Raw genomic sequence first — 27,748 nt, forward strand, 5'->3', positions numbered from 1 at the left:
ATTCGATGTCTGAGACTGAAATATTCGAGCTTTGAATGTCGACCATGCAAGTGTTCGAAGTTTGAATCAAAACCGAACAGCAGTTTTTTAGTGTTTTTCATTATAAAATAACATTTTATCCTCATTTTTTAAATTTTCCCATGAAAATAAATAAATTGTCATGCTATTGAACCATTCATGGGGGTAGAATATAGATGTTTTCGAGCATTTTACTTTGAAGAAAGTTTCAGCATGGCTTAAGTGTTCGAAGTTTGAATCGTCGTAAGTCGTAATACAGAGAAATTTTTGGCGGATGTTTCTAACCTTTAGTTCAAATCTGACAGGTCAGTAATTGTTTTCCTTAAATTTAACCGTCTAATGTCCAACTTTTTCTTAGTTTTTGAGGAATTCTTCAACTTTCGCAAGAAACAAATGTTGCAAATTACGTAATAAATTAAGCCAAATATTTAAATGGATAGATTAAATTATAAAGAGAAGGTATGAGTGTATAAATAGCAATGAAGCAGCAGGGATTTAAAAACCTTTAACCTGCCAATTGGTGGAGTTGGACCCTGCAGCGTTAAATCATTAGATAAAAAAAATTCACCGAACGGTTTACCGCCTAAGGCAACTATTTGACAGGTGCGATTTGGATCAGTGAAGCAGTTGCTATTCGTTGCCGAGAATCTCCAGCTTAGTGATTTGATGCTTTGGTTGGTCAAAAGCAGCGGAGAAATAAGATACCTGAGCTAGTAGATAAACTAAAGAGAAATCGAGTCGGAGCTGTCAACGAATCAATATAATAGTTCTTGTTGTTGAGTTTATTATTGAGTGGTTTATCCGACGGGTCATTCACCACTCGTACAAAATATTTTTCTTCGGAAAACTAAAAAGTAGAAATGATCTTTTTCTTGAGCATTGGTTATCCAGGCTAGGGATGGGAAACTCAAACAGCATTGATTTTAAGGTGGGTAGCTAAACTCGTTATGCGGCTCCTCTCCGGTACACCCAAGAAGTCCCATCAGTTTGACAGTGATTTTACGCCAACAACTCGGTGGTTACGGAAAATGAAAAAAGAACTCTATCTGACTAGTGATCACTACTTTCAGAACATAGAATGTACTGATTGATTCTTGAAATTCTGGGACTAAGTTTGGCCCACTGGCCGATTTCAGGTGAATACAAGACATCATAAGGACGAGTATTGCTCTACTCTGACATGCGAGGTGCAAATGCTTCCCGATAACGAGAAGTTGGATTGCTACTGAGCCTCTAGAGTTCTTTGGCAATACCAGGATGCTTGATATTGGTATTGCGTATTGCTCTGAGACGCCGAGGACATGAACCTAGAGCTTTAGAGCTACCGTCAGCTAAAACTGAAACCGTTGAAGAGCAACCAGCATCACGAGGAAAGAGATCAACGTTGCAAATCGAGCGAGAAGTCAACCATGCTTACTCACACGCGAAAGAGCATGAGGAACATAGCATTCAACGCTTACGCCGCACACGCAGGCATAAACAGAAACAAGCGCCGGTGCTATGTGCAGACATTCTGTTACCCACTCACTCGCGCACGCACATCCTCACATCGTCTTCCAGCATAACTTATTCCCGAGTCAATAATTTCGTGGGGAATCAGCTGGTCGTGAGACTGGTGGCGCACTGGGATAAGTTTCAAATGAAGCAGATTAGCAAAACTTGACACTCACTTTTTGTCGAATTATTTGCGCAAAATCTAAGGTTCCATCTGGGACTCAAATTGAAGCAGCGATAAGGAGTTTTAACCGAGATGCTCAGAGCTTTCAGTCAGCTCGGAGTCTCGCTCTTATTTATTCATGCACTGTGACAAATAGTTTTTGCGGGTGTGTATTTATCTAGCAGCCACGGTCGTCGCTTTCGCTCGTCCTTGCAGTCCGAGCTGCTGATATCGATCACTTGCGAGTAGAATCGAGGGTGAAGATGAAGAAGAAAAAAGTAATGCAAAATCTATATCCCAAGGCGCCGCTAGCCCTCACAAGCAACTGGATGCTCACAAGTTGTTTGCCTCGCGAGTGGGCTATGCAGGAAGAGACTACAAGGCTGTGCGTTTGCGAAGATGTAGGTAGCAGAATTTCTGCACACAGCAACGGTTTCTGTTTGTCTTACGCTTGCCCGAGTGGCATAAGTGTTGAATACTATGCTTTTCAGACACGCTCGCGGAAGAGTTAGGCATCTTTGGTTTCTCGCTCGATTAGAAACATTGGGCGTACTCTGCAAGGTGATCCTTAACCGGATTCAGGATCTAGTATTTGACCGATTCAACCACGAAAAAATGGTTAGTATAATAAGACACAACCCTCCCAGTTGGCCCCGAGGTACGACGCTGGCCTAATAAGACAGTCGTCGAATGTTCGAATCTCGACTGGGAGAGGCTGTTAGAGTCAATAGGATCGTAGCAACTGGCCCTGCAATTGTCCTGTACTCTAACAGCTGGCTGCGAAGTTTGTCGTATAAAAAAACAAAAGGTCATGTTTCGATAACGGAATGTAGCACCTAGGCTTTGCTTTGCTATAAGACACAATGGCGTCTTTTTTGCCCTACAACGGCTACTGCTGGTCGATGTTTGCCATGGAGTTTATTCCAGCGATGGAGCACTGAATTGAATCGCTATTCAGACAAAGCTTGACGTAGCCTTCCAGAAATTACGACAATCTATGGGCGATCTACCAGTTATCTTGTTACATCTTCAGTAGTTCGTGTTGACAGGGTTGACTATGATGAATCGTTCACCCACAAGGAAGTTGGAAAGGTAACCCAAAACTCTACAAAGTATAAACATTGCACTCGAAAAAAATAAGACACATAGATTACTTTTTATAGTAGAATTAAAAAAATGATGAAATCTCTACTAAAACAAGCTCAATTTTCGTTGGCAGAATTTCATCACAATCTGTTAAATCGTTAAGTGGTTACCGAGGCAGCATCAGAGCAAGAGCAGATCCACCAAAAAATCATGTGCGCAGTCATGGAAAACTGGACTGCGTTTCACCGATGTATCGTAAAGCACCTGGGAACCCATCATTCGACGGTGTCCCGGATGGTAAAGTTATTCAAGGAGATTCAGATGACCCTACGGTGGTCCGGCACGACCACCAGGAAGCTGCGGAGTCTGTAGAAACGTCGGTCAACATTTGTGATACATACGGCGAATGTTTCCATCTGGTTTTCCAAAACCTTTACGTTTTCAAGGTCCGGAAGGCACCGAACCGGAACGGCAAACAAGACACAGTGGCCAGAGTAAACCGAAACGAAACCGAGGTGTGTCGTGCGTAACAGAGGACGAGACTTACATCAAGGACAGCAGTCTTACGTTGCCACATCACAGTTGACTGTTCCTAAGGAGGTAAGCAGGAAGAAGGTGGACAAATTCGCAAAAAACTTCTTCGTTTGCCTACGGAAGCGCCTCCTGCAGTCTCACTGAGGCGAGACGCTGTTTTATCCGGATTTGGCATTCTGCCATTACGTTTGGTTAGTGTTAAGCTGGTCGAGCTACGATGCTAATTTAACAAGCCAATCGTCGTACGTTCGAATCTCGGCTTGGAGGTTCTGCTAGATAGAGTTAGCAAGTCAGCTGAGCAAAGTATACCTGAACCATCATACAACGATGGTAGTCTACGAACTACTTGAATTGTTTGTTTGAGAAATCCCACATGTGCTTTTGACACAATTGTAGGAAAACAAATAACTGATTTTCTCGAAATATTTTCAGCCCCAACTAAAAGGGGTTTGTGGAACCAACCTTTTTCAGTATTTTATATTAGCAGTGGCTACTAGATCGTATTATTGCAAGGTAAAGTAAGACGACATACAGCAATCGGGGCCTGTCACAAAAGACGATAATTAAGGCCGAAGCAGCGCAAGCATCAAACAGCGTTAGTGCGATCGAGAAAGATAGCATTTTGAAAATTATTTCTTAAATATCGCTGCAACATAGTTTTTCGAACCCATCATTGTTTGAAACCCGTACCTGATATGATATGTCACAACAGTTAAGTATTCAAAACCATCTCATTGAAAATTTTGCTTCGTCTTTTTTCTCTCTCTAGTGCGCTGGCGCAATCCAATGCCCTTCTGGCAAACAAAAATAAAGGCGACATAAGGAGGTTAAGCAGTGTAAGACGGTATCGTTAGATGCCTGGGGAACGAAAGTGGAAAATCAATATCCAGAAACGTTCATTGTCCCTCAAAGGAAACAGCCAGCCTCATTCTGTATTTCGACGGATCTTACTTTCGTTAGATTTGTTTCGAATGAGTTGTTTCGCCCATTTTGTTGATGGAATGAAGAATACTGTTCGCAATGACGGTGTTGCTGGTGTTGTAAAGATTTTGGTGTGAGAAAGAAAGGAAGGGAAGTATTTTTGCGTTTCCTGCCACTGCGAACGCAGGTTACGAAAACTGCAATACTGCCGTCAACGCCAATTCACTTTTGTTCGACCAACCGGGCCGCCGAAATACAGAAAAGCAAATGAAAAGCTCAACGGTTTAGAGATATGTAATTTGTTTGTGAGTCATGCATTCGTTTAACGGCAAAAATTGTATAAAAACCAAACTTACCATCTTGATCATAGTCCACATAGTTTGTTTGCTTGTACAGTTCTCTCGATTCGGGCAAGAATTTCATAAGGAATTCGTTTACTTTCTGGTGGTGATCGACCACCTCCTCCTCCGTTTGCTGCAAGTCCGAAATGGCCGCATGCTGGTTGTACAGCTCAACCGACATATCATGTTCCTGTGCAGAAAAAAAATCACGAACAAATTAGTTTCTATGCTCCCGACTAACGGTATTCAACTTACGTTCAACGATCGCAGCTGTGCTAGATCGTTCTCCGATAGGACACCATTCTTCGGCTCGTCACTTTCCATCGGTTCAACGTCGTCCGACCGTTCGGACGGATCAATGGCCACCAGTTCCTTAACGCGATTTGCGTATCGCAGCGTGTTTAGCGTGTGCTCGCACGAGCTCAATCCCGGCGAAATCATAGCAATCATACAGGTCTTACTTTTCTCTCCGATAAACGAATCCCGCAGCACCTGCGTCAGCTTGCTTACGCGGAATGGTAGATGAGCGTTCTGCTTGCCCAGCGCTCGAATGCACTCTTTTAGCGCCAACAGTGACTTGTTGATTTCTGCTCCTTCCATGCGGGTTTGTCGATTAGCGGACGATGTGTCCGCACCCCGTTCGTTACCGGCCAAATCGATGAAGGAAAATTTACCGTGTATTTTCATGGAGCCCTTCGGCCGTACTACCAGCTGGAATACGGCGTGCGATCGCGAAGAGTTGGCGTTGGCCGAGGTTTGGCCAGAAGTTCGAGTGCTATTACCGTGATTGATGATACCTAGAACCTCCTCAACGGAATCGACCACCTTCTCCGTGAGCCCAACCACTTGGACCTGCTGTTTACCGTCCTCGAGGACACGTAGCTTCTGCTTGTCCGAGAGGAGATCGAATACCTAGCGAGGAAATTGTTTTTATAAAACAATCACAATTTATGTAACCATAATCCTACTTACTTTTCCACTGTAGATTTCGAAGAAGCTCGCTGAAACCACCAGGTTCAGATGGTTATACTTTGCGCTATGTAGATACGCGAATACGTCCTTGGCTGCCATAGCGTAGATACCGTTCTTGCAGTCCTGTACCTTGCCATTGAAATCACCGCCCATAGTGTGCGTTTTTCCTGATCCGGTCTGACCGTAGGCAAAGCACGTGGCCATTCCTCCCTCGAAAATGGTTTGCACCAACGGTTTGGCGGTATATCTGAAATATTTTTGTTAATTTTTGTTAATTTGATCATAAATAGAAATTCTTTTAGGAAAAGCTTACTTGTAAACCAGTTCATTGCCGCAGGAGTCATCGAAAGCGTAGTCAAATCTAAAATTGTGATTTTCTAGAAACTTCGTTAAGTCAACCTTGGTTTTGGGCTCGTGAACTATAAGCGTATCTTTCGTGGGCACACAGATGACATCCAATTCCTTGCGCATCATTTCCTTCCGGCTGAGTGGCCTTTTACGTACGCAAACTGTAATCTGGTGATCTTCGATGGCTTGCCCATCGAGCAGCGGTCGAAAGTCAATCTGGCTTTGGTACTCACGGATCATGGCCGCCAGTTCCCAGTTCGGGTTTCCTGGGTCCATGTTCATGAGGGCATTTTTCTCCTCCCGTATGACTGCCTGCTTGGCTCGACGTTTTTCGCGATTCTCCTTCAACCGTTCCACCTCTTTGACCACGTACGATCGCCGCGAGTTCGAGGCGGCCGCACTGAGCTGCGCGGCGGCCGTAGTCGCCACCGGTTGTGCGATCTGAGTGGCTACCGGAGCCGGCTGCGAAGCCATCGACATTCGGCTGGTTGGCTGGGCCTGCGGGAAAACAGTAAGCGGATTATTCTGGATTCAGGTGATTGGCGGATTCGAGTAGAAATACCTTGGCCTGCTTGGCTTTCTGTGGGGGAATGTTTTCCGACTGATCGTGACCGTTGTAACTGGGAGCCAGCGAGGTTCGTGCTGCGCGAGCAGCTCCTGCAAAAGACGATAAAATAAAAGTGATGAGTCGCAGAAATTCTCAACTTATTATATTCATTAAAAGTATAAAAATTTTATACGGAAATTTTGCGAAATTTTCCTCAGTTTCTTCCAAAGACAGTGTTCAATAAAACAACACAATTATCTGCAAACCTGCATTGAAATCCGCTGCAGTACGATGCTTCTGCAGGGAAACTTTTACATTTTTCTTTTTAACACCAGCTTTTACGGCTGACACCGCAATCGTTTGAATTTGCATTTTACAGTTGACTCATTCCAAATATTGCCATACTGTGTTACTATCAAGTTGTCAAACTAATTTTTACAATCCATTCGATTGATCTACAATCAACAAACCACATGCAGGGAACGACTGCAACCGACTACCAGTCAACGATGTGAAAACCCTTTACTCAGTCTCGGTCCACCTCTCGAGCAACCGCGTGAAAAACAGAAAGAAAATCAAAAATAAAATAAAAAAAACTTTCGGAAGCTTACCAAAGAGGTAGGTAATTGGGTTTCTTCACGCCACAAGTTTCGATTTCGTTCATGATTGGTCGTGTTAGACGAGGAATTGGAAGCGAAACTTTTGCGAACTTTTGCATATAGAGCTACTCTCCTGTGCAAACATATAAGAAGCAGCAAGCACATTGAGTGAAAGACACGGCGGCACAGCGATTCGGAGAAAACTGCACTAAACTGGGCCAGGTTAGGTTAAACCCATCGTCGTTCGTCGTAATTTACGTGAAAAGGAAATCTGATGACCGCAGCCGCGAAACCGGAAGCCAATGCCACCGGCCGGTTCCACCAATCTGATATGCAAATTACGGCCGATACCACACTCATCGACCCCAGGGCGCATGATCGCTTGCTAGGGTCTTCCTGAAGGTGTTCCTCTGGGGAGGCGGGCAAAGAATGCCCAAAAACTAGGGCATTGTCAGGTCATCGGATATCTCGCGCGACCGTTGCATTAAAGACAAATGTGTTGGTGCAAAACATATGAGGGTTAGTTGATCAGAGTAAAATGCTCTGAAATATTGTTTGAAGTAAAATATCAACGCAAGCATTTCAGCTCAGGAGAACGTTCGAGTTGATCAGGATAGTAGTTGAAAATGCACAGTATTCGTAATGAACACAGTTTCAACCGTAAAATGTATTGTCGCCGTACAAACTATGTACATATGGTCATGTGATTAAAAGCAGTCTCTAATAATTGTTGCACACGGTGCAATCGTGGAATCACATAAGTAAAATGTTTTATCAACTATTCTATGCGTGCGCTCATCTTAATTGCCAATGAAAGAACGTCACTTGAAGACATGGTATTCAACGTAAATAGCTGTCATGGCAAATATCAATTTAGAACATTTGAACGTTTATATTACGACCTTGATAGGTTTAGAATATTTACCGTGAATAATTTTTCCTAATAGGCCTCATCAATTCATTACATTCCCCCCTGCATGGCGTCAGTAATAATCAATTGAAAAGCTAATCCCTGCTGGATTCCACCAAAGTGCTGCATTGATTTTTCAATTATAAAATGATGAGCGAAGTGCATCAGCAGAGTTTGCTTATCCTTCGAAAGTTATGGCTTGTGAGCCAATTATTTTTTGCAACGTCGAGCGGGTTGCCATTAAAATCCTCGAGGAAAGATTCAGGTAGTTACCTGTGTGCGAGAAGTAAGCGAGGCTGCTGGTCTGAACAACGAATGCATGTGGAATACATATCCTGTAATTGACCTACTGTGGTGGATATTCTGCTGAATATAGCGTGCAAAAGCTTGCAAAGTTGGCGATATACTGATTGATGCTTTTAGATTGTTTAGTTTACATCAATATATTATTATTTGGCAAAATAAGGCAAATTAACTAGTTGAGTATTAATTGACCGATGCTTTTTGCCGGGGTATGAGATTGTAATTTTTCGTTTGTAAATTTGCAGTCAGTCTGATTTAGAGCTCTGCCCACCTGGTATTATTTAACATGTGCGTGGACTTGACGAGTATATATATTTACTTGTAATTGGAAGCTTATAGCTTGCATTTTTGGTGCTAATGGTTATATCGGTATTCAACATACCGTACGCTGAACGAGAGAATCGGTTTTGAGTACTTCGACTCTCTTTTGTACAGCATTATGTACCGCAGAGAAACAATCTGCGACCAGAATTCCACGGATCTGAACAAGTATTTTATGTTTGAAAGCCTTTCTCAATAGTTTAACTGTGCAATTAAAAGGAATGTGTGTTTCAAAAAGTATAAAATTTATTTTTTTTTTATTAAATCCACCTAATAGGGCTACACTTTTTTTTCAAGTAGCGTAGCGCAGCATAGCATGGGCAGGGGCACAAATTTGTAGTTGTTGCCGGTAACATACTATTCTTTGTTCAAGGTTGCTTGTGTTTGTTACCAACCCAGTTACCAGTTACATAAAACTTGGAGTTTAACCCTCTGGTGCCTGAGTTTTTTCTTAGTTTTCAAGAATTTTTTAATTTTCGTACCCAATAAATGTTTTAAATTAGCTTAATAAGCCAAAGTATGTATTAGAATGGATATAGATTAGACTACAATGAAAAGACATGAATGCATATTGATATAAAAAAACGAAGTATCAGGGATTTATAGAAGTGATTTAAAATGGGACCGCAAGTTGACTGTGACTGCGTGAATGCGTATGCGTACGCTTTCTGCATTCGACTTGCGCTTCAAACACGATCATTTGACTGTTTTTTGAATGCAGTCAATCTGCTGCTTGCGAAGAGTGCAGCCGACAATCTATGATGTGGCCTCTCAAGAGAAGCCAACAGTTTCTTCCGCTTTGCGTTCATATTGAAGAGTGTAAACTGCAAACTAACTGAGAGCACAAGGTGGCATGTTTTTTCGTTTCTCTTTTTTGTCTCCGAATCGGCTACTCACAGTAAAAGTTTGTCATTCGGCGTCGGTCCGATACAAGAAAAAAGATTCGTTTGTATCGGATGGCGTCCGTCCGACTTTTCCCATGCACAGGTAGTGGTTGTTTTGTTTTATAGTATTGAATCTTATGATAGCATGGTTGCTTTTCTTTAGTGCGGTGACTGCTCGGCAATTGACTGTTTTGCAGTCATTCACTGCTCAAAACGGGAAAGGAAGCTTGATGGAAACGAAAATGCTAAAAAGAAAGATCAGAACGCATTCGTTCTGCTGTACAATCGCAGGTATGACTGCGCCAACCGGTGGCTGTATCATGCATAGCCTTCGTATTCCACCGCCAAACGGACGGTCATGTGTGTGGGACCCGAATTCCATGTCCACCAAAACGTCAGCGTTCTTATTTACTTACTTATCGTTGTGCGACGGCTTTTGGGATTTCACCTGCATAACAATGTTCTGCCAACATACTCGGTCCTTGGCTGTCCGTCTCTGGCTACTGGATTCACCGAAGTTCCTCTATACACCGTTCTCACATACTCCGCCAAAGATCCTAAGCACATGACGATCTAAAATGGCCAGTGCTTCCTCTGTCCAGTGTTGTCCACGTTTCGTGCCAGTAGTGGACTACCGGCCTTATTCGCGTTCTGTACATGACATGTTTATTACGAAGGTAAAATTTTCCCGACATTATGGTCTTGTGGAGTCCATAGTAAGCACGGCTTTCATCAAGAATACGCCTGCGTTTTTCGCTGCTGCGTTTGTTATCCGACGTTCTTCAACATCCCGAGGTATACAAATTCGTCCAGCACCTCGAATTCATTCCGGTCGATTACGACACTTGCGAGAAGGATCGCGTTCGGTTCCTCTTGCTAACAGGTACTTGGTTGAAAATCCATTCGCATCCTACTGCTTGTTTGCCAACTGTTAGGTTCGTCATGACCCACGTAATGTTGCTTTTCAAGGAATTAATTTCTTCCTTCATCGCGGCTTTCCATTCATTCTAGTGTGGACTATTCTTTGCTTCCGTGACTGTACACGGATCTTGCGACTTCGCAGCTAACCATAACGTAGAGGTGGAACTCCCTTGTTGTTCCGCGATGAACACCTGACATCGCCTTTTACTTTTACAACCGTTTCATTCAGCTCCTCTAAAATCTCCCCCCGAGTCATAGAAAGATCTTGTTTCCACTCGTGAGATCGGAAAACTCATCATCAGGAAACGAAATAACGCTCTGTGTATCTTCTTCGAGATTGGTCTCTGGGACACGATCTTGTCCTACAGAATGTTGGATTTCGCCTACCTGTTGTTCAACAACCGATTCGTCTTTCTTAATGTATCAGTGTATCACCTGGAACAAATCGCATATATCGACCCTCAGCTTGTGTGTTCTCGCATCGATCAACCTGTAGCCCTTGTGGCAATCAGAATATCCAACTACGATCGTCCTTATTGCTTTGGGATGCAGCTTCGACCTTTTCTCCTTGGGAATATGGACAATTACGGGGGTTCCAAAAACTGCTAGATGCGCTAAAACCGGTTTCTTATCGTGCCATATAGTTCAGAACTTTTTGGCTCGGGTGGCACGTTCTCCATATTATTTGGACATTTGGGCCATATAGTTCAAATGGTGTCTGCTTCACGGCAGCTATTAGAAGTAGGTTCTGCAAATAGTTCGCCGTATTTACAGCTTCTGCCGAAACTTGTACGGTAGCTTCGCGTCCCGGATCATGCATCGCGCCATCTCAACCAACGATCGATTCTTGCGTTCCACAACACCTTTCTATTAAGGGGTGTACGCTGTCATGAATTACTGCTTTATTCCCTCTGCTTAGTAGAACGACTCTATCTCGGTGTTTTTGAATTCTCTTTCTTGGTCCGGTCTAAAAAAATTTGGTTTCTTACCATAACGATTTTCTACTGCACGAACGAATTGCTTGCAACAATCTACCACCTCTGACTTCTGGTTTCAGAAATATACAGTCGTATACCTGCTGTAGTCATTAAGCAACGTCAAAAGGTACCGGTCTCCTCCAGAAGTTTGTGTATTCACTGGCCCGCAAACATCGCTATCAAAAAAGCTCCTACTTCTCTAGTTTCAGTATCGCTTCGTTGTCGCGGTATCTTAACTTTCAATGTCAACTATAACTGTCTACATGGTCTGATTCCTGGCATACTTTCATAGCTTGTACCGCCGTTGAATGTTGCCGTCACGGAATGCTGTCCACCTGGCGCGGTAGCCGTTGCAGCAATGCGTCGTCCTTTCTCGAGTTTACACTCGTTATCTTGAAAAATAACCTTACCGCCCTTGCTCGTAAGCTTCAAAACAGACATCAAATTAATTTCCAACTCCAGCATGAACGGCTTAGATTCAACGATTTCTTTGTTCCATTCTGATCACAGAACTCCAACAAGCACGTTCCAATGCCTTTCGAGGAAGTTTACTTTCCGTCTGCTACAGTGACTTCCATGGTGACGCTTGAATCGATATTCAGAAACTTGGACGGATCGTTGCACGTGTGACAGGAAGCTCCTGAATCTATGATCCACGGTGAAATAACTTCCTTTACGATGGCTGCAGCATTGGTCTTTGAAAAAAATGCGAACTGTTCTCTATTTTCCTCCGCTACCCTAATGCTTTCTGGTGATTTCTAGGCTTTGACTTCTTCCATTTTCTGCACTGTCGACAATCCTTCCGTTTGTGACCAGGATTCTGACAGAAGTGGCACAGAATTGTTTTTTTTTAAATTCCGTTCGCAACGCTGATTCGACTCCGCTTGAGTTTTTGCGCCGAGCATCTTCATCCATCAGCTCCATTGTCAGGTCTGTCTCCGGACATCCCACCACAATGTTCACCTTCAGATCTTTGTCAAGCTCTTGACCAGCGATCGCGAGTTTCTCGAACAGATCCTTCACCATCTTCACCGTCACTGTACTCCATCCGCATTATTTTCCTGAGGATTGTAGTTTTGCTAGTACGTCCCTGTTTCTCATGAGCATCACGGATGGATTCCCAAGCTTCATTTGCGGTCTTCGTCTCTTTGATGAGGCTGTACTGGGTAGACCCGACAGGCAGCCCAATCGTGGCTCTTGCACGTTTGTCTCCCTCTTCCCATTCTAAAAGTTCCGCTTCATTGCCTTGAATCATCTCTGTGCCGGATCGCTCCGCAGGTCGCTGGCCAGGCTCCACGAACTTCCACAGCTTCTCACGTACCAGTAAAAATTCCACTTCCAACTCCCATTTTTTGATTACTGTTTTTTCCACTATAGTTTCAGTTGTCAAAAATTTTCTTCTCGCAGTTCTTCAAGGCAGACTTTATATATCTTGGGCCTTCAGCAGTAGCCCATAACCTCTTCAGAGAGCAAGAAGAACAAGTCTGCATGAACTGAATGCGTGACTAAGACAGGGACTGCGTAGGGACTTGGTATCCGCTACACTTTCAGAGGATCCACCATAACACAGAACACAACAATTTGGTCCGTTATCGATCGCCCATCCGTAAAAAACCGGCTTGATAATTCCACTAACTTGAATCTACTTCCTAGCGGCGATAGACGACGAAAGATGATCTGAGAACGCACTTTATGGGCTGCGTTGACAATTGTGATCGCTCGGTAGTTCCTACATTCCAACTTGTTGTCCTTCTCGTATACGTCAGTATTCTGAACACCGTGCATCGATCACCCTCTCGTCATCTGTCGCCGAGAAGCCATCCACCTTTAACCTGGCGCTACCGGGATGCGCCTGCACCTGCAAGCATTTTGGAAGCCTCGGATCCTTTCGGTATAGTAATGTTATTCCCGCCAGCGTCCCGCAATCCTTACAGCCTGTACCCAAGCCGTTATCGCAGGCAAGAATTCGCAACGTAGTAATCTCGATACTCCTCCAATCCTGAAATACGGTCATCTGCTTTCGATTTATTATCAGAACGAGAGAGATTTGCGTACTAAAATCACTCAACTGCGGTTGTAATTGAGCAACTATGACTACGACGTTCCAATTATAACGGCAACATGGCTTCACATGTTATGCAGTTTGCATAAATTTGCATTATCGATCGCTTTACGTTGCGGCTACCCAGAGCAGGTAAAAGTTTTGCAGTATATTATCAGATCGTTCTTCCGTTCGGATGTTGAGTTTATCCTATCAATAGGAGACTTCAAGCTGCCTAAATTAACTGCGTTATCGCTCGAAACCAAGCTGCCGGAAGAGGGTGAGCTGGATGAAGTCCCTCTTGAGGACTGTTGGAATGCCGAGAAAACAGCCATTAACAGCGTAGCGGAAAACGTCCTAGGCCGTGTGGCACCGAATCGACGTAACGAATGGTTTGACGAGGAATGCCAGCAGATATTGGCTGAGAAGAGCGCAGCGCGGGTACAAATGCTGCGTAGAGCCACCCGTCAGAATGTGGAGCGGAGGCAGCAAACCGGACTTTTCAAGGACAAGAACCCTGGTAACCAATAAGCATTTCCAATGCAATTTAAAAGCAAGCCAATAAGCATTTAAGTTGCCTTAAATGCTACTTAAATGCTATTTTGGCAAAATATACGGCTACTTTACTGCTAGTCCTCTTATAGTGCTGACAATGCTGATTTGCAGCTAGTTACCAACAAGAAGAATTTAAATAGAATTGTGGATGCCAATTTACAACAGTTATGCAGTCAAAAAGCTGATAAACAACAACCTGCAATATAAAACGCCAGGGATGCTAATAAACTACTGATTTACTGCTTATATTAATACTTACTGGTTACCTGGGAAGCGCTACCAAGAGGACAAGGAGCGCGAAGAACTCGAACAGCTGTACCGCTTTCACGACACACGGAAGTTCCATCAGAGACTCAACGTATCTCGCAAAGGCTTTGTGCCGCGGGCCGAAATGTGCAGAGATAAAGATGGAGGTATCTTGACTGACGACCGTGCGGTGATCGAGAGGTGGGAGCAGCACTACGATGAACACCTGAAAGGCATGTAGGCGGAAGACCATGATAGCGGAGGAAGTGACCACATTGGTGTAGCAAGCAAAGAAGATGTGCCACCCCCATCGATAAGGGAAGTTAAAGAAGCCATCCAGCGGCTGAAGAACAACAATGCAGCGGGAAAGGATGGCATTGGAGCGAAACTTATTAAAATGGGCCCGGACAGGTTAACCGGCTGTCTGCATTCACTGATTGTCAAGATTTGAGATACGGAACGACTACCTGAGGAATGGAAAGACGGGGTTATCTGCCCTATCTACAAGAAAGGTGATAAGCTGGATTGTGAGAACTACCGAGCAATCACTATTCTGAATGCCGCCTACAAAGTGCTGTCCCAAGTCATCTTTCATCGACTATCGCCAATAGCCAATAAATTTGTGGGAAGTTACCAGGCCGGCTTCATGGAGGGTCGGTCTACAACGGACCAAATCTTCACTCTGCGGCAGATCCTCCAGAAGTGCCACGAATTCCGAGTCCCCACGCACCACCTGTTCATCGATTTCCAAGCCGCATATGATAGCGTTAACCGACAAGAGCTATGGAAAATTTTGGACGAAAACGGTTTTCCCGATAAGCTTACTAGACTTATCATGGCTACGATGGATGGGATCCACTGCTGTGTGAGAATCTCGGGTGGATTGACGGACCCATTCGAATCTCGCAGGAGACTTCGACAAGGAGATGGTCTTTCCTGCCTGCTATTCAACATTGCGCTTGAAGGTGTTATATGGCGAGCGGCGATCGAAACGCGGGGCATGATTTTCAATAAATCCAGTCAATTTATCTGCTTTGTTGACGACGTAGATGCTGCCGGTAAAACATTTGAAGTGGTGAAAGATCAGTACACCAGACTAAAACGCCAAGTAGAGAAGATTGGAATGAAGATAAATACGTCTAAAACAAAGTATATGCTGGCGGGCGGGACCGAGCGCGACAGGGCCCGCTTGGATAGTACCGTGGTAATCGACGGGGATGACGGATGATGGGGAGATAGTCGAGATAGTCGATGGGCTCGTATATTTTGGCTCACTGGCAACAGAGGACAATATCAGCCGTGAGATTAAAAAACGTATTATCAGGGGAAGTCGGGCCTACTACGGACTCCATAAACACTTGCGGTCGAACAATTTGAGCCCCCGTACAAAGTGCCCACTGTAGAAAACGCTAATTAGACCGGCTATCCTCTACGGGCATGAAACGTGGACACTGCTAGAAGAGGACCTACGAGCAATCGGAGTTTTCGAACGGCGGGTGCTAAGAACCATCTTTGGCGGAGTGCAAGAGAACGGTGTATGGAGGCGAAGAATGAACCACGACCTCGCGCATCTCTACGACGAACCAAGTATTCAGAAAGTGGTTAAAGCTGGACGCATACGTTGGACAGGACATGTTACTAGAATGCCGGACAACTATCCTGCAAAAATGGTTTTCGCATCAAATCCGGTGGGAACAAGACGAAGAGGGGCACAGCGAGCGAGGTGCCAAGACCAGGTGGAGCGAGATCTGGCGAGCACTGGGTGTCCGCGGAACTGGAGACCAGCAGCCATGGACCAAAATAGATGGAGAAATTATACTTCGCAGCAGGGCCCACCAACGTCACCTTCAATTGCATAGCGTCAGTCAACAATGAAACAGTGAAGCTTCCGTTTCAACAGAAGCAGCACTGCTTCAGTTTCGAACTGGCTTCAGTCAGCGTCAGCGAAACGGGTTTCGCTTCATCATGACTATCGGTTTCAACTTTTCATTTGTACTTTTCTATCAAATATTCAGAAGAAGGCCAGCATTCAATTGAGTAACAAATAACATTTCCTACAATGCAACGCATATTAAAGTTAACCTAGTCAATGTCGACAAATCGTGCCTGACTTTCTGCCGCCGTCAATTGAAACATCCACCAACTTCAACTGAAGCTTGCTTGAAACGTTCTGTGCTACAAATGAAGCAAGTCACTTCATCAAAAAGTGTCAGAAAGTCAGTTTCATTTATTTGTTTCGACGATGCCGGGCCCGGCTTCGCAGACCTTGTCATAAGATGTTAGGCCAATTAAGTCCATGGTACAAGAAACATTCATAATATTAGGTGAATAAAACAAAAATCAGTTTTGAGGGGCTCATGAAAAAACAGCGATTTTTTCATAAAATCCAATATGGCGACCATATCCAACTTGGTCGCCAAAAACGTGGTGAAATTCAACAGGCAATGACGGAGAACACGCGATTATATTCCGAAATAAGGTCGCTATCTTGATAAGTGGATTTTGCAGTCTCCTTTTGTCCAGCGCCTCTATGGTTCAAAGGTATATATTAATATTTTTTGAAACGATGGTTCTACAATTGATGAAGGGACGGTAGGGGAAAGTTATAATCTCAGATTATAGCTTGGTTCGACTCATGCATCTTCTAGCATTAGACAAAAGGTAGGAGTCAAAATGACTACTTGTTAAGCGTAGCTACCAATATCCTCCCCCCCCCTTTCCTTTCCGCTCTTCCCCTCCTTCACCAAAAAATTTTCATTTCTTTCCCCTACAGTCCCTTCATCAATAGTAGAACCATCGTTTCAAAAAATATTAATATATATGGATTACCGCATTTCAAGGTCAAGACTAAAAAATTTGAGATTAGTCTTAGAACATCATATCCAAAACTGGATAACAGTAAGAGTAGCCTAGTGATTTTAGTCCCCAAACCTCTGACGTCCATAAAGTGAAGCAAAGTTTTGGTGTTAGGGTAACTGCTGGTAAAATGCCCAGTCGGGGCAAAATGCGCCGCTGTAATATTTCACGAATTACTCACTTTTAAACGGTAATTAAGGTGCCAATCGCTTCTGTTTTACATTACAAACTTGTGCTGAGCATATAAGCTTTCTAAATTACATAAATCCTATGAAAAAACAAAAAAATTATTTGCAGGCTTATTTCTTACAATTTTCGCAACTTTTTTCGTAAGACATTACGCCACCAATAAACAATATTACGTATCTGTAAATGGCTCTTGTTTTGAACAATGGTCTCGGTATCCAGCACTCAACGTAAAATTGCTTAATTGAATTATTATTTATGTGATTTATACGATTTTTTTAAACAAGCTCTAGCGGGGCAAAATGCGCCGTGAGAAGCATGAATTTACTTGCAGTGCAACCAAACGTAAATCGATCTAGTAGCCCATACACTTTTAGGCAAACGTCAAAACGTTGGTAAAAGCAAAGAGCAAAGTGTTGTTTTAATTCTGATTCGCTCCGAAAAACGCGGTTAAGATGTCGCGAAGCTACATAAGAAAAACCCACCGTCGGTCTTGGCCGGAGCCTGCCACTTGCGGCGGTAGTGAAAACCAGTGAAAAACAGTGAAAGACGCGTTGCCGGCAAGGTACCAAGAAAAACCCTTGTGTGATATGTTAGCATCGACCGCTCCAGCGAAAATGGACCTGGCGATTGCAAAACCGCGATCCGGAATAACTGATTTAACAAGTAGGTAGGTCCTCACGCTGTTCTGAGTCGTGCTGGGTTTGCATTGAAATAAAACATACAGTGCATTTTGCTAATTTGTAGTGGTGCATTTTGACCCTTTGTTGTGGTTCGTTTTGTACACACCTATGCGCATTTTACCCCTAACGAATCTGAAAACAAATTTTCAAATGCCTTATATGATTTCACGATTTCGACGTGTTTTATTGATTTTTATGCTTCAGGACGAGCATGTCAGGTAAAAAACTGTTCTACTTTAAAGTTTATAGTCTAGTTTCTGGAAATGCATGCTGCATTGATGAATAATATGATATTCTTCTTAACGTGGGCATTATACCCCCAGTCCCCCTATATTGCATTTTGGAACCTAACTTTCTGAATTTCATTCGAGATACTCCTCAGCTAGCTGCGAGCAAAGCCTTGGGTATAAGCGTTTTTAACCCTTGAAGCGACTTGACCCTTTTTTATTGACAGACGGTTATTGGAGCACAGCATAATTGGTCGGTCACAAGAGGACGGTTACAACAAGAGTCAAGAAATATCTTCTCGGAATATTCGGCATGGACCAAGGCGACGAAATAAGAACATGGAATGGAGACTTGGTACCTGGAACTACAGATCGCTAAATTTCGTTGGTGGGCGACAGGGTGCTGCTCGATCAGCTAGAACCCCGAAAGTTTGGCATCGTGGCACTGCAGGAAATCTGTCGCAAGGGCGAGAAGGTGTGGAGGATCCGTGGCGGCAGAGCCCGATTTTTCCAGAGTGGTGGAGCGACCAACGAGCTGGGAACGGGCTTCGTAGTGTTGGGCAAAATGCAGGATCGCGTAATGGATTGAAAAGCGATCAACGAGAGGATGTGCGTGTTGAGGATAAAAGGTCGTTTCTTCAACTACACCATCATAAACGTGCATTGCCCACACGAAGGTAGACCCGACGACGAGAAGGAAGGGTTCTATGCGTGGCTGGAGCCAACATACGACGGCTGCTCACTACGGGACATCAAGATCGTCATCGGGGATATGAACGCCCAAATCGGCAGGGAAGCAATGTGTTCTGGCCACACTGGTGAGGTTGACAGAAGAAGATAAACAAAGTGGTGTCATAGTGATAGAAGCAAATATAGAGCATAGAAAATTGAAAGTCATGCTAAATAGTTGGATAAAAAAAGTGTTGATAGTAGAAGTTAAAGAGTTTTTGGAAGAATAAAGTTTGGAAAGATTTCTCGAGTGAGTTAGAAGATAGCGCGAAGGAAAATAGCTGTTCGTAGTGACAAGAAAAGTGTTTGCAGGAAGAAAAATAGTTACGAGTAAGTCAAATGTAAAACAATGTTATGCTTTGAAGTGTTTAAACGATTGATTTAAAGCTATAGGTACGAGCACAAGTACGAGGGAAGATACGGATAGCTAGAAACGGAAAGGTAGAAATATATATACTGAAAAATATTGGAACAGTAAGTAGATTATAATGAATAACGATAACATTGAAAACTAAAGCCGGAAAAACCTTTATTAGGGTGGTTCAACGTGAATGGTACGACAGACAGGAAATAAGTTCGCATAAAAAAGGCAGATAGAAAATAATAATGTAAGTAGGAAGCAGGAATAACGTGAAGACAAAATTAATTCTAACGGTCAAATTATATTTTTAGTTTTGATCGACGCAATAAAAAGCTCGATTTACAAAAGCATTTCTTATATCTGCTGCGTTACAACACAATGTATAGATCGGTGATTGGGCCCCATAGCCTGCACACCGACACGAACGATAACGGCCAGCGATGCATCAATTTTGCGGCTTCCAGAGGCTTGGTGATCAAAAGCACCTTCTTTCCTCACAAAGATATCCACAAGGCCACTTGGAGATCACCTAACCAACGAGCCTCGAACCAAATCGACCATATTCTCATTGAGGGCCGGTTTTTCTCGAACATCACCAACGTGCGCTCCCTACGGAGTGCGGATGACTCAGACCACTACCTAGTAGCAGTACATGTGCGCTCAAAATGATCGACGGTTTATACCTCGCGACAAAGTCGCCCTCCTCGGCTAAATATTCGGCAACTAGACAACCCACGAACTGCCGAAAACTACGCGCGCGTACTGGATAAAGCTCTGCATTCTTCTGTGGAGCTAGATGCTTCGACCCTCGAAAACGGATGGAGTAGGATACGCTCGGCCGCAACTACGGTGCTAGGTGTGGAAACTTCGAGTGTACGAAATGATTGGTTTGACGGGGAATGCCAAGAAGCGATAGAGAGGAAAAAAAGAGCTTGGGAAAACTATCTGAGCATATCCACGAGAGAGAATTTGGTCAAGTATCGACGAGCGGGGAATGAGTTGACCACGATCCTGAGAAGGAAAAAGCGCCAGAAGGAGGACAGAGATCGTGAGGAGCTTGAACAACTATTCCGGGCTAATGATACCCGCAAGTTTTACGAGAAGGTGAACCAAACTCGCAAGGCCTACACACCAAATCCTGACATGTGTAGGGACGAGGGAGGGGATCTTATCACAAACGAGCGCGAGGTGGTCGACAGGTGGAAGCAGTTCTTCGATGAACACCTCAACGGCGATATAGCAGCAGGAGACGCAATGGAAGTTAACCTCGGAGTACCTACAAACGACAACAGTGTACCGGCTCCCGATCTCGAAGAGATCCGACGAGAAATCGGTCTGCTGATAAATAATAGAGCCGCTGGAAAGGACCGACTCCCGGCTGAACTCTTCAAAAATGGCCAAGAAACGCTAGTAACGGTACTTCACTGGCTGATTTCAAGGATTTGGGAAGAAGAGAAACTACCGGAGGAGTGGATGGAAGGCGTAGTCTGTCCCATCTACAAAAAGGGCGATCGGCTAGACTGCTGTAACTACCGCGGCATTACGCTGATCAACGCCGCCTATAAGGTGCTCTCCCAGATTTTGTTGCGTCGTCTATCCCCAATAGCAAGAGAATTCGTAGGGCAGTATCAGGCGGGTTTTATGGGGGCCCGTGCTACTACGGATCAAATTTTTACTCTCCGACAAATCCTTCAGAAATGTCGAGAGTACAACGTGCCCACGCATCATATTTTCGTGGATTTCAGAGCAGCATACGATACCGTTGAACGCGAACAGCTATGGCAGATAATGCACGAGTACGGTTTTCCGGACGAACTGACGCAGCTGATCAAAGCTACTCTGGAACGAGTGATGTGCTACGTGCGCGTTTTGGGGACACTCTCAAGCCCTTTCGAATCGCAGAGAGGGTTACTGCAAGGGGGTGGACTGTCCTATATGTTATTCAATATCGCTATTGAAGGTGTGATCCGGCGAGCGGGCATTGAAACGAGGGGAACGATCTTCAGTAAAAGTAGCCAACTCCTAGCCTTTGCAGACGACCTCGACATCATTACTAGAAACCGTGGGACGGCGGAGGTAATCTACGCCAGACTAAAAACGGAGACTAGGAGAATAGGGTTACAAATTAATGCGTTGAAAACCAAATATATGGTAGGAAGAGGCTTCCGAGATGGTAACGTTTGCCTCCCACGGACAGTGACTATTGACGGCGATGAACTGGAAGTGGTTGATGAGTTCGTATATTTGGGATCTCTGGTCACCGCCGACAATAATACGAGTAAGGAGATCCAACGATGCATTCAAGCTGGAAATCGAGCCTACTTTTCCCTTCGCAAGACGTTTCGATCAAGGAGCACATGCTGCCGCACAAAGCTAACGATGTACAAAACGCTAATCAGACCGGTAGTCCTCTACGGACTTGAGACAGTAACTTTACTTACGGAAGACATATGTGCACTTGCCGTTTTTGAACGAAAGGTGTTGCGGACTATTTTTGGCGGAGTACAGACGGAAAGCGGAGAGTGGCGGAGACGTATGAATCACGAGCTACAGGCACTGCTTGGAGAGAACCCCATCGTACACCTGGCGAAAGTTGGAAGACTACGGTGGGCCGGCCACGTCGCAAGGATGCCGGACGACTGTGTAGTGAAATTCGTTCTCTTCAAGAACCTCACCGGCACCAGGAATAGAGGGGCTCAACGTGCTAGATGGCTCGACCAGGTTGAAGCCAACTTGCGTGTGTCGAGACGCGCAACGAATTGGCGACGAGTAGCCCAGGACCGAGTACAATGGAGAGGAATTCTTGAGGGCCATTCAGATACCACGTGGACATAAAAATACCAATTTTCAACCCCCCCGTCCACCTCCGTGGACATTGACTCAACCCCCACCCCCCTACCCTGTTTGTCCACGTGGACACTTTTTTTTTTCTTATGTGAAATTCAACAAACCGAAATGCATGGTGCTAAATCCTGTTTTCAATTTGACTTATTCAGTAATTAATAAAAAAAAATAGGGAAAAAGCTTACGTAAAAGAACGTTGTAATAGGCATGTTATCCAGTTTAATTCTTCTGCTCATAGTGATCTTGTTTATTGCGAAATATTATCGACTACAAGAGCCCGTTTCAGCACGATTTTCGCTTGACGATTCATCTCCGTCAAGAGTATCCCTGTCCAACCAGAGTGCCTCAGCTTGGATATTGATTTTACACAACATAAGATCTTTCCGACGTGGTTCGTAAAATTTTCTGAGAGCGAATCTTTTAACAATACGTTGCCCATGGATATCCTTTTTGTGGTGAGCTGTATTTGCAATCCACATTTGACGCAAGCGCGGATTATGCCACATATGCACTCTTGTAATGCTCGGTGCACATATATCCCTCAGAAGATAACACTTTCCTTGAGTTTGAAAACAAACGATCAATGGTTTATGCTAATATGTAGATAAAATCAATATTTCTCTTTCTAGTTTATATTTTTTTTTTTTGTATAAAAAAAACTTGTCCACGTGGACATTTCCCATACCCCCTCCCCCCCTTCCGTGGACAAGCGTGGACATTTTCATACCCCCCACCCCCCTCTAAGGTGTCCACGTGGTATATGGATGGCCCCTTGATACAGCAAGAGCCACCCCGGCTCTCGGCTGAAGTAAGTAAGTAAGTAATTACAGGGCTAGTGCAACGATCCTACCGACGCGACCCCGAGAACACCGCCCAGCCGGGATTCGAATATTCGACGACTGGCTTGTTCAATCAGCATCGTATCATGAAGCTAACTGGGCCGTGGGCTACTATCCTATTGGTTCCAATAGTCGCTACCAGTCGGGATTCGAACCGACGACGATTGGCTTGCTAGACCAGTAGCGTATCTTAAGGCAAACGGGAGCCAGCTGCTCATACTCATCAGAAAAGAAGCAACGAGCGTCACTGTGTCAGGTTCTGAAGACGTAAAACAGTTAACACCAGAAACACTATTGCCTCCTTAAATACGTACGTTTGCAGGTGATAAGCTTCGCAATGGAGGTGCTGATGATACTATAGAAGCATACGTTCAGATATGAGAGTGCAGCAATTAGAAAATTAGAAAATTAGAAATTAGAAAAGTAGAAAAAGGAATTTATGAAATACCAAAAACTTTTTCAGAGTATTAGTAAAGTTTTGTTGATGCGGTTGACTGAAGTTTGCTCGACAGCAACTGAACCTTTTCACTGTTTTCATTACTAAAAAAATGTTTTGTCACAAATTTGATGAATAAAAGGTATCAAATTTGTGACAAAACATTTTCACAACGATCATTGTTGGTTTAAATCCATACAGTTATACTAATGCGTTTGAAATTTGCAATTTCCAATTTTTGAGTTTAATTTTTATGTTTGTGGGGTACACCCTGCACTAAAGTGAAACCTAGTGCTATGTTTTGGACAAATAACATAAATAACTACCATAAAAATAGGTAGAGTAAGGAGGGGTAAAAGTGCGATTCAATGATTTATCGGTGCAGATTCCGAGTAAATTGACTACATTGGCATGGATGGGTCTTTGGATGAGCCTACCTCGACAGCTTGAATCTAACGTAAACTTTGGTTGCTTACGAAGCATAGTTGCTGAGTTATGTGCAAATATTATTTTAGGACGGTTTTGATGCAATTATTCGTTATACGGCAAATGCGATATCAACAGGAGGTTATTACTTGTTAAAAATTTGTAGCAGCATTTTACATCACTCAAATATCTGTTTTGAAAATACGGTGAAAAGAATTTACAAAATATATTTCGCTTTCCATAAATTAATCAAACCCCGTCAAGCACCTAGCGGGGTAAAAGTGCGATTCAGGGACGAGGCAAAAGTGCGATTCATGGACGGGGCAACAATGTAGAGCCTATTATATACAGCTTTAGGCACTATATTACAGATAATAGAAATGGAAGATCTGCCGAAAACTGTGTGCTCTACAGTTGTTGACCGAAGGAAAACAATGTTTTTCCGCTGATGGAACAAAAAACAAACGTTTGGAAATGTTTCGATCTGACGGAGGCTGCAATACACCAGCGCAAAATAAGAAAGGTGCAAATTGAGAATATTCCTTACCGAAACATAACGCAGATTGAAGATAATATGGTTTTGATAGCTACTGCTATGCTAATTTAATGGATTTGTGTTTAGCACTTTTGCCCCACTAGTGGGGTAAAAGTGCGAATCGGCACTTGATCAGAAGAATGAAGAATTTATTTATGCATAATACTATTATTCCAGGTGATTTATAATTGAATATGAAGACATTGAGTTACTACTTCGTCACTATAAAATATAGTTTGTTGTTGTCATACTTTATATCTCACGAAAATTTTTGACAACTTCAAACATCGCACTTATGCCCCACCCTACTCTATTGAAATCCATTCAATAGAATCGGGTTACCGGCATTTCAGATTGTTAAAGTAGAACCCAGATTATCCATATTCTGAAAAATTTATATATTCAGTATTCTTTGCAGACCTTTATTTTAGACAATCATTCATCCCAATACACTCTGATTTGTTGAATAAATCGTCAAGTATATTATAATAATTGTTAATCATAACAAATTACCACACAGGATGATTCCCTATTTTGAGGTTTTCACTTTTACACAACACACACAAAAAAATCACTCAGCACGCATCAATGCTTAATTTAGTTCTAATTTCGATTCCGAAGGATACACAAAAAAAGCTGTCCATTATTTGAGCTTCAAGTTCGACCCCATACATGAACCATATTTAGCTTTTGCCTATATGTCATCTGTAAACTTCACAATCGTGACTCACCGAACAAAGAAGCGCCGTTGAATAAATAGGCAACAGAGGTGAACTACCTCCGAAAACGCAAACCCCCACGCACAGCAGCTGAACCGGTCACAACAGACACCAGCGTTACGGCCCCGTAGATCCTAATCGACCGAGCTGTGTGTATTTAATGTATGCTTGGGGACGCGTTGCCCTTCACATTAGTACTTTTGCCCTAATTTTTCGAACCGATTATAACGCGCCTATCGCCTGCTTAAACGCAGGGAAAATCCTATAGAAGTGAATTCACCTGCTGCTCCGAACGTAAGGCACAGCACAGCGCGTAGGGAAAATTAACAGGTGTCCACTCGACGTTTTTACACGCGGGCGGAAAATCAAACACACGCTCCTTACGACGTCCGTTTCGCGAATGGCGTTCGCTCCGATTGACGAGAGTCCTCTCGGCTCTCGCTGCTGTTTGCGGAACGAAAGCTGTCACGAAAGGACGACTTGCATCCATTAACTCTTCTCCACAGTGCACGGGCGGAGGTGGTGATTGCTTGCAATATGAAAGATTGCTTCCGTCACTGTGTGCGTGCGTGTTTTTGTGCCACACAGCGCAGCAACACAGTCCTTGGGAAAACTATAACGGTAGTAAGAATGCAGGAACTGCTACTGCTCGGTCGATTAAGTTCGTATCACTATTGTGCACAAGGATTTGAATGAAACGATGGCCAGGATTGCAGTGAGTTTTTCGGTATGAAACAATAAAAAGTAAAATTAAATTACACACCGAAACCCAGTTTAGTCTAAAGCAATACATCCTAAAAGGAGTGGATTAGAGGTTTAGTACAACGACTACTACCATCTAGCTAAAATAAAAAATGCGGAAGAATATGACTTTTCAGTTCGCTTTATCGGCACGGCAGTGAATTGCACAAGCTTTTATTTCATTTTTCCTCCGTACTGCAGCTCTTTCCATGTTTTCATGGAGTGTGTATATGAAATTGGTGACCGTGGAAACCGTACAATGACAAACGTGACTTTCATACATATAGAATTTTCCTGCTAGACCAATCTGATATTCTTATGGAAGTCTATTAGACGACCGTAACCATCGTTTGGTATGGTCAAGTAGAAGTGATACTAACTTTACTAGCAAGTTTCCAATAATAGAAATTGGACTGCGTCTGCTTCAAATTCAGCTGAGTGCGAGCTCCTGTGCCTGGACTGGACAGTTAGCTTCATATCGGTTCCGGGTTATTACCTGCTATTAGTGCGGCTATTAGAAAGACGGTTATGCCGTTTTTGATTTTTACGGCTCTATTTTTGGAGAGCAGACGGTGAAACTATGGAGGTACTGTGGAGGGGGAAACCATCCTCTTATCGTTCTGGTTCGAGTGGCATAGCAAATCCTTGATGTGTGTTCTTTAACCTCTTATCCAGCAACTCCAATTCCTACCTCTTCGTGGTATGTACTACTTACTATACTTGAGTGGTGAGGGTCCGTTGTCAATCCTGTGCCGAACGAATTATGGTCCTCCAGTACTGTAGGTCCTGGGCTGTCGTGCTCCAATCCCCTTGAACACCTGTTGAACGTTCATCGTCCTTGACAGCGCACATCCATCGGGTGCGGGATCTGCCCGGAAGTCTACGGCCTCTTCCTGGTTCTCTACCAAAAATACTTTTTCGTCTGGCATTTTGGCCACGTGTCCAGTCTACCACAGCTTGTCGCCACACTCCATTTTCCATTTTGCCACTAAGTATAGATCGCAGAATTTTACACTCAAAACCCCAAGCACTCATCGATCAGCCACCTTTAGCGTCCATGATACATATCCGTAAAGGGCCACCGAGAGGATTAGTGTTTTAGAAAGCGCCAGTTTTGTGCGAATTTGCAAATTACGGTACTTCAGCTGGCTACGTAATCCGTAGAAAGCCCGATTTGCAGCTGCAGTTTGTCATTTGCTTCGCGGTTTACATCGTTGCTACATGTTTTGGTACCAAGATACTAAAAACTAAATGCCTTCACTACTTCTTATGGTTCCCCGTCTTGGACTTCCACGTTCCCTGCCAGCAACCATATGCTTTGTTTAAGCGGTGTTAATAGTAAGTCCCAATCTTGCTGCTTCCCGAATCAGCGTAACTTTTCGTTGGAAAACCATATTCTAGCACTATGTATCTGTCACAGCTAATTTTCTTTGACTAAAGCGCTGTCTTGAAGTCCACGATCAGCTGATTGGTCTGCAAGTTGTACTCCAGAAATTTGTCAAGTAACAATCCGAGCAAACATCTGATCCGTGGAGCGACTCGCCGACGAAGGATTCAACTAACGGTCTCAGTTTACAGAGAAGGGTATGGGAGAGCACCTCACACGCCGTATTGAGTTATGTAATGCCTCGATAGTTATTACACTCGAGTCTACGTCGCTTTTTTAAAAATCGAGCAAATAAGGCCATCCAACCACTCCTCTGGCATTTGTTCTTCCTCCCAGATCCAGACAATGAACCGGTGGATTGCTTCGTACAGCCGCTTGCTTCCCACTTTTAGAAGTTCAGTCGGGATACCGTCCTTTCCAGCAGCCTTGTCGTTATACAACTCACTGATTGCCTTCCTAATTTCCTGCCGTGTTGATGGCTCCCCAGATTGGGCAACGCTCATAGTTCTAATTTTGTTCCTGCAGATCTCCGTGTTCCCCTCTCCATTCAACAGCGTCTGGAAGTTCTCCTTCCACAGTAAGCAGGTTACCAGCACAT

General features: G+C 43.8%; 1 protein-coding gene and 1 long non-coding RNA gene across 7 annotated transcripts in view; one reads left to right on the top strand and one right to left on the bottom strand.

Annotated features, from left to right (window-relative positions):
* The window catches only part of LOC128733096 (kinesin-like protein Klp10A), a 155,074-nt gene that overhangs the window by 2,725 nt on the left and 124,601 nt on the right, over positions 1–27,748 (bottom strand). For all 6 annotated transcript variants that reach the window (XR_008411861.1, XM_053826708.1, XM_053826705.1 and 3 more), the window contains 5 exons: positions 6,440–6,534; positions 5,843–6,375; positions 5,530–5,776; positions 4,813–5,469; positions 4,573–4,747 (listed from right to left, as the gene is read on the bottom strand). Coding sequence is in view for 5 of the 6 variants with exons in the window: in XM_053826708.1 (XP_053682683.1) it covers positions 4,573–4,747; positions 4,813–5,469; positions 5,530–5,776; positions 5,843–6,375; positions 6,440–6,534 (1,707 nt within the window). In the remaining variant the exon portion in view is untranslated. The remainder of the gene's footprint in view (positions 1–4,572; positions 4,748–4,812; positions 5,470–5,529; positions 5,777–5,842; positions 6,376–6,439; positions 6,535–27,748) is intronic.
* On the top strand, positions 19,069–19,507 carry LOC128733097 (uncharacterized). Its single transcript, XR_008411862.1, has 3 exons — positions 19,069–19,192; positions 19,250–19,336; positions 19,399–19,507. It is a non-coding gene; the product is annotated as an uncharacterized LOC128733097 (long non-coding RNA).

This window comes from Sabethes cyaneus, chromosome 1 (genome assembly GCF_943734655.1).
Source record: "Sabethes cyaneus chromosome 1, idSabCyanKW18_F2, whole genome shotgun sequence".
In the NCBI taxonomy this organism is placed as follows: domain Eukaryota; kingdom Metazoa; phylum Arthropoda; class Insecta; order Diptera; family Culicidae; genus Sabethes; species Sabethes cyaneus.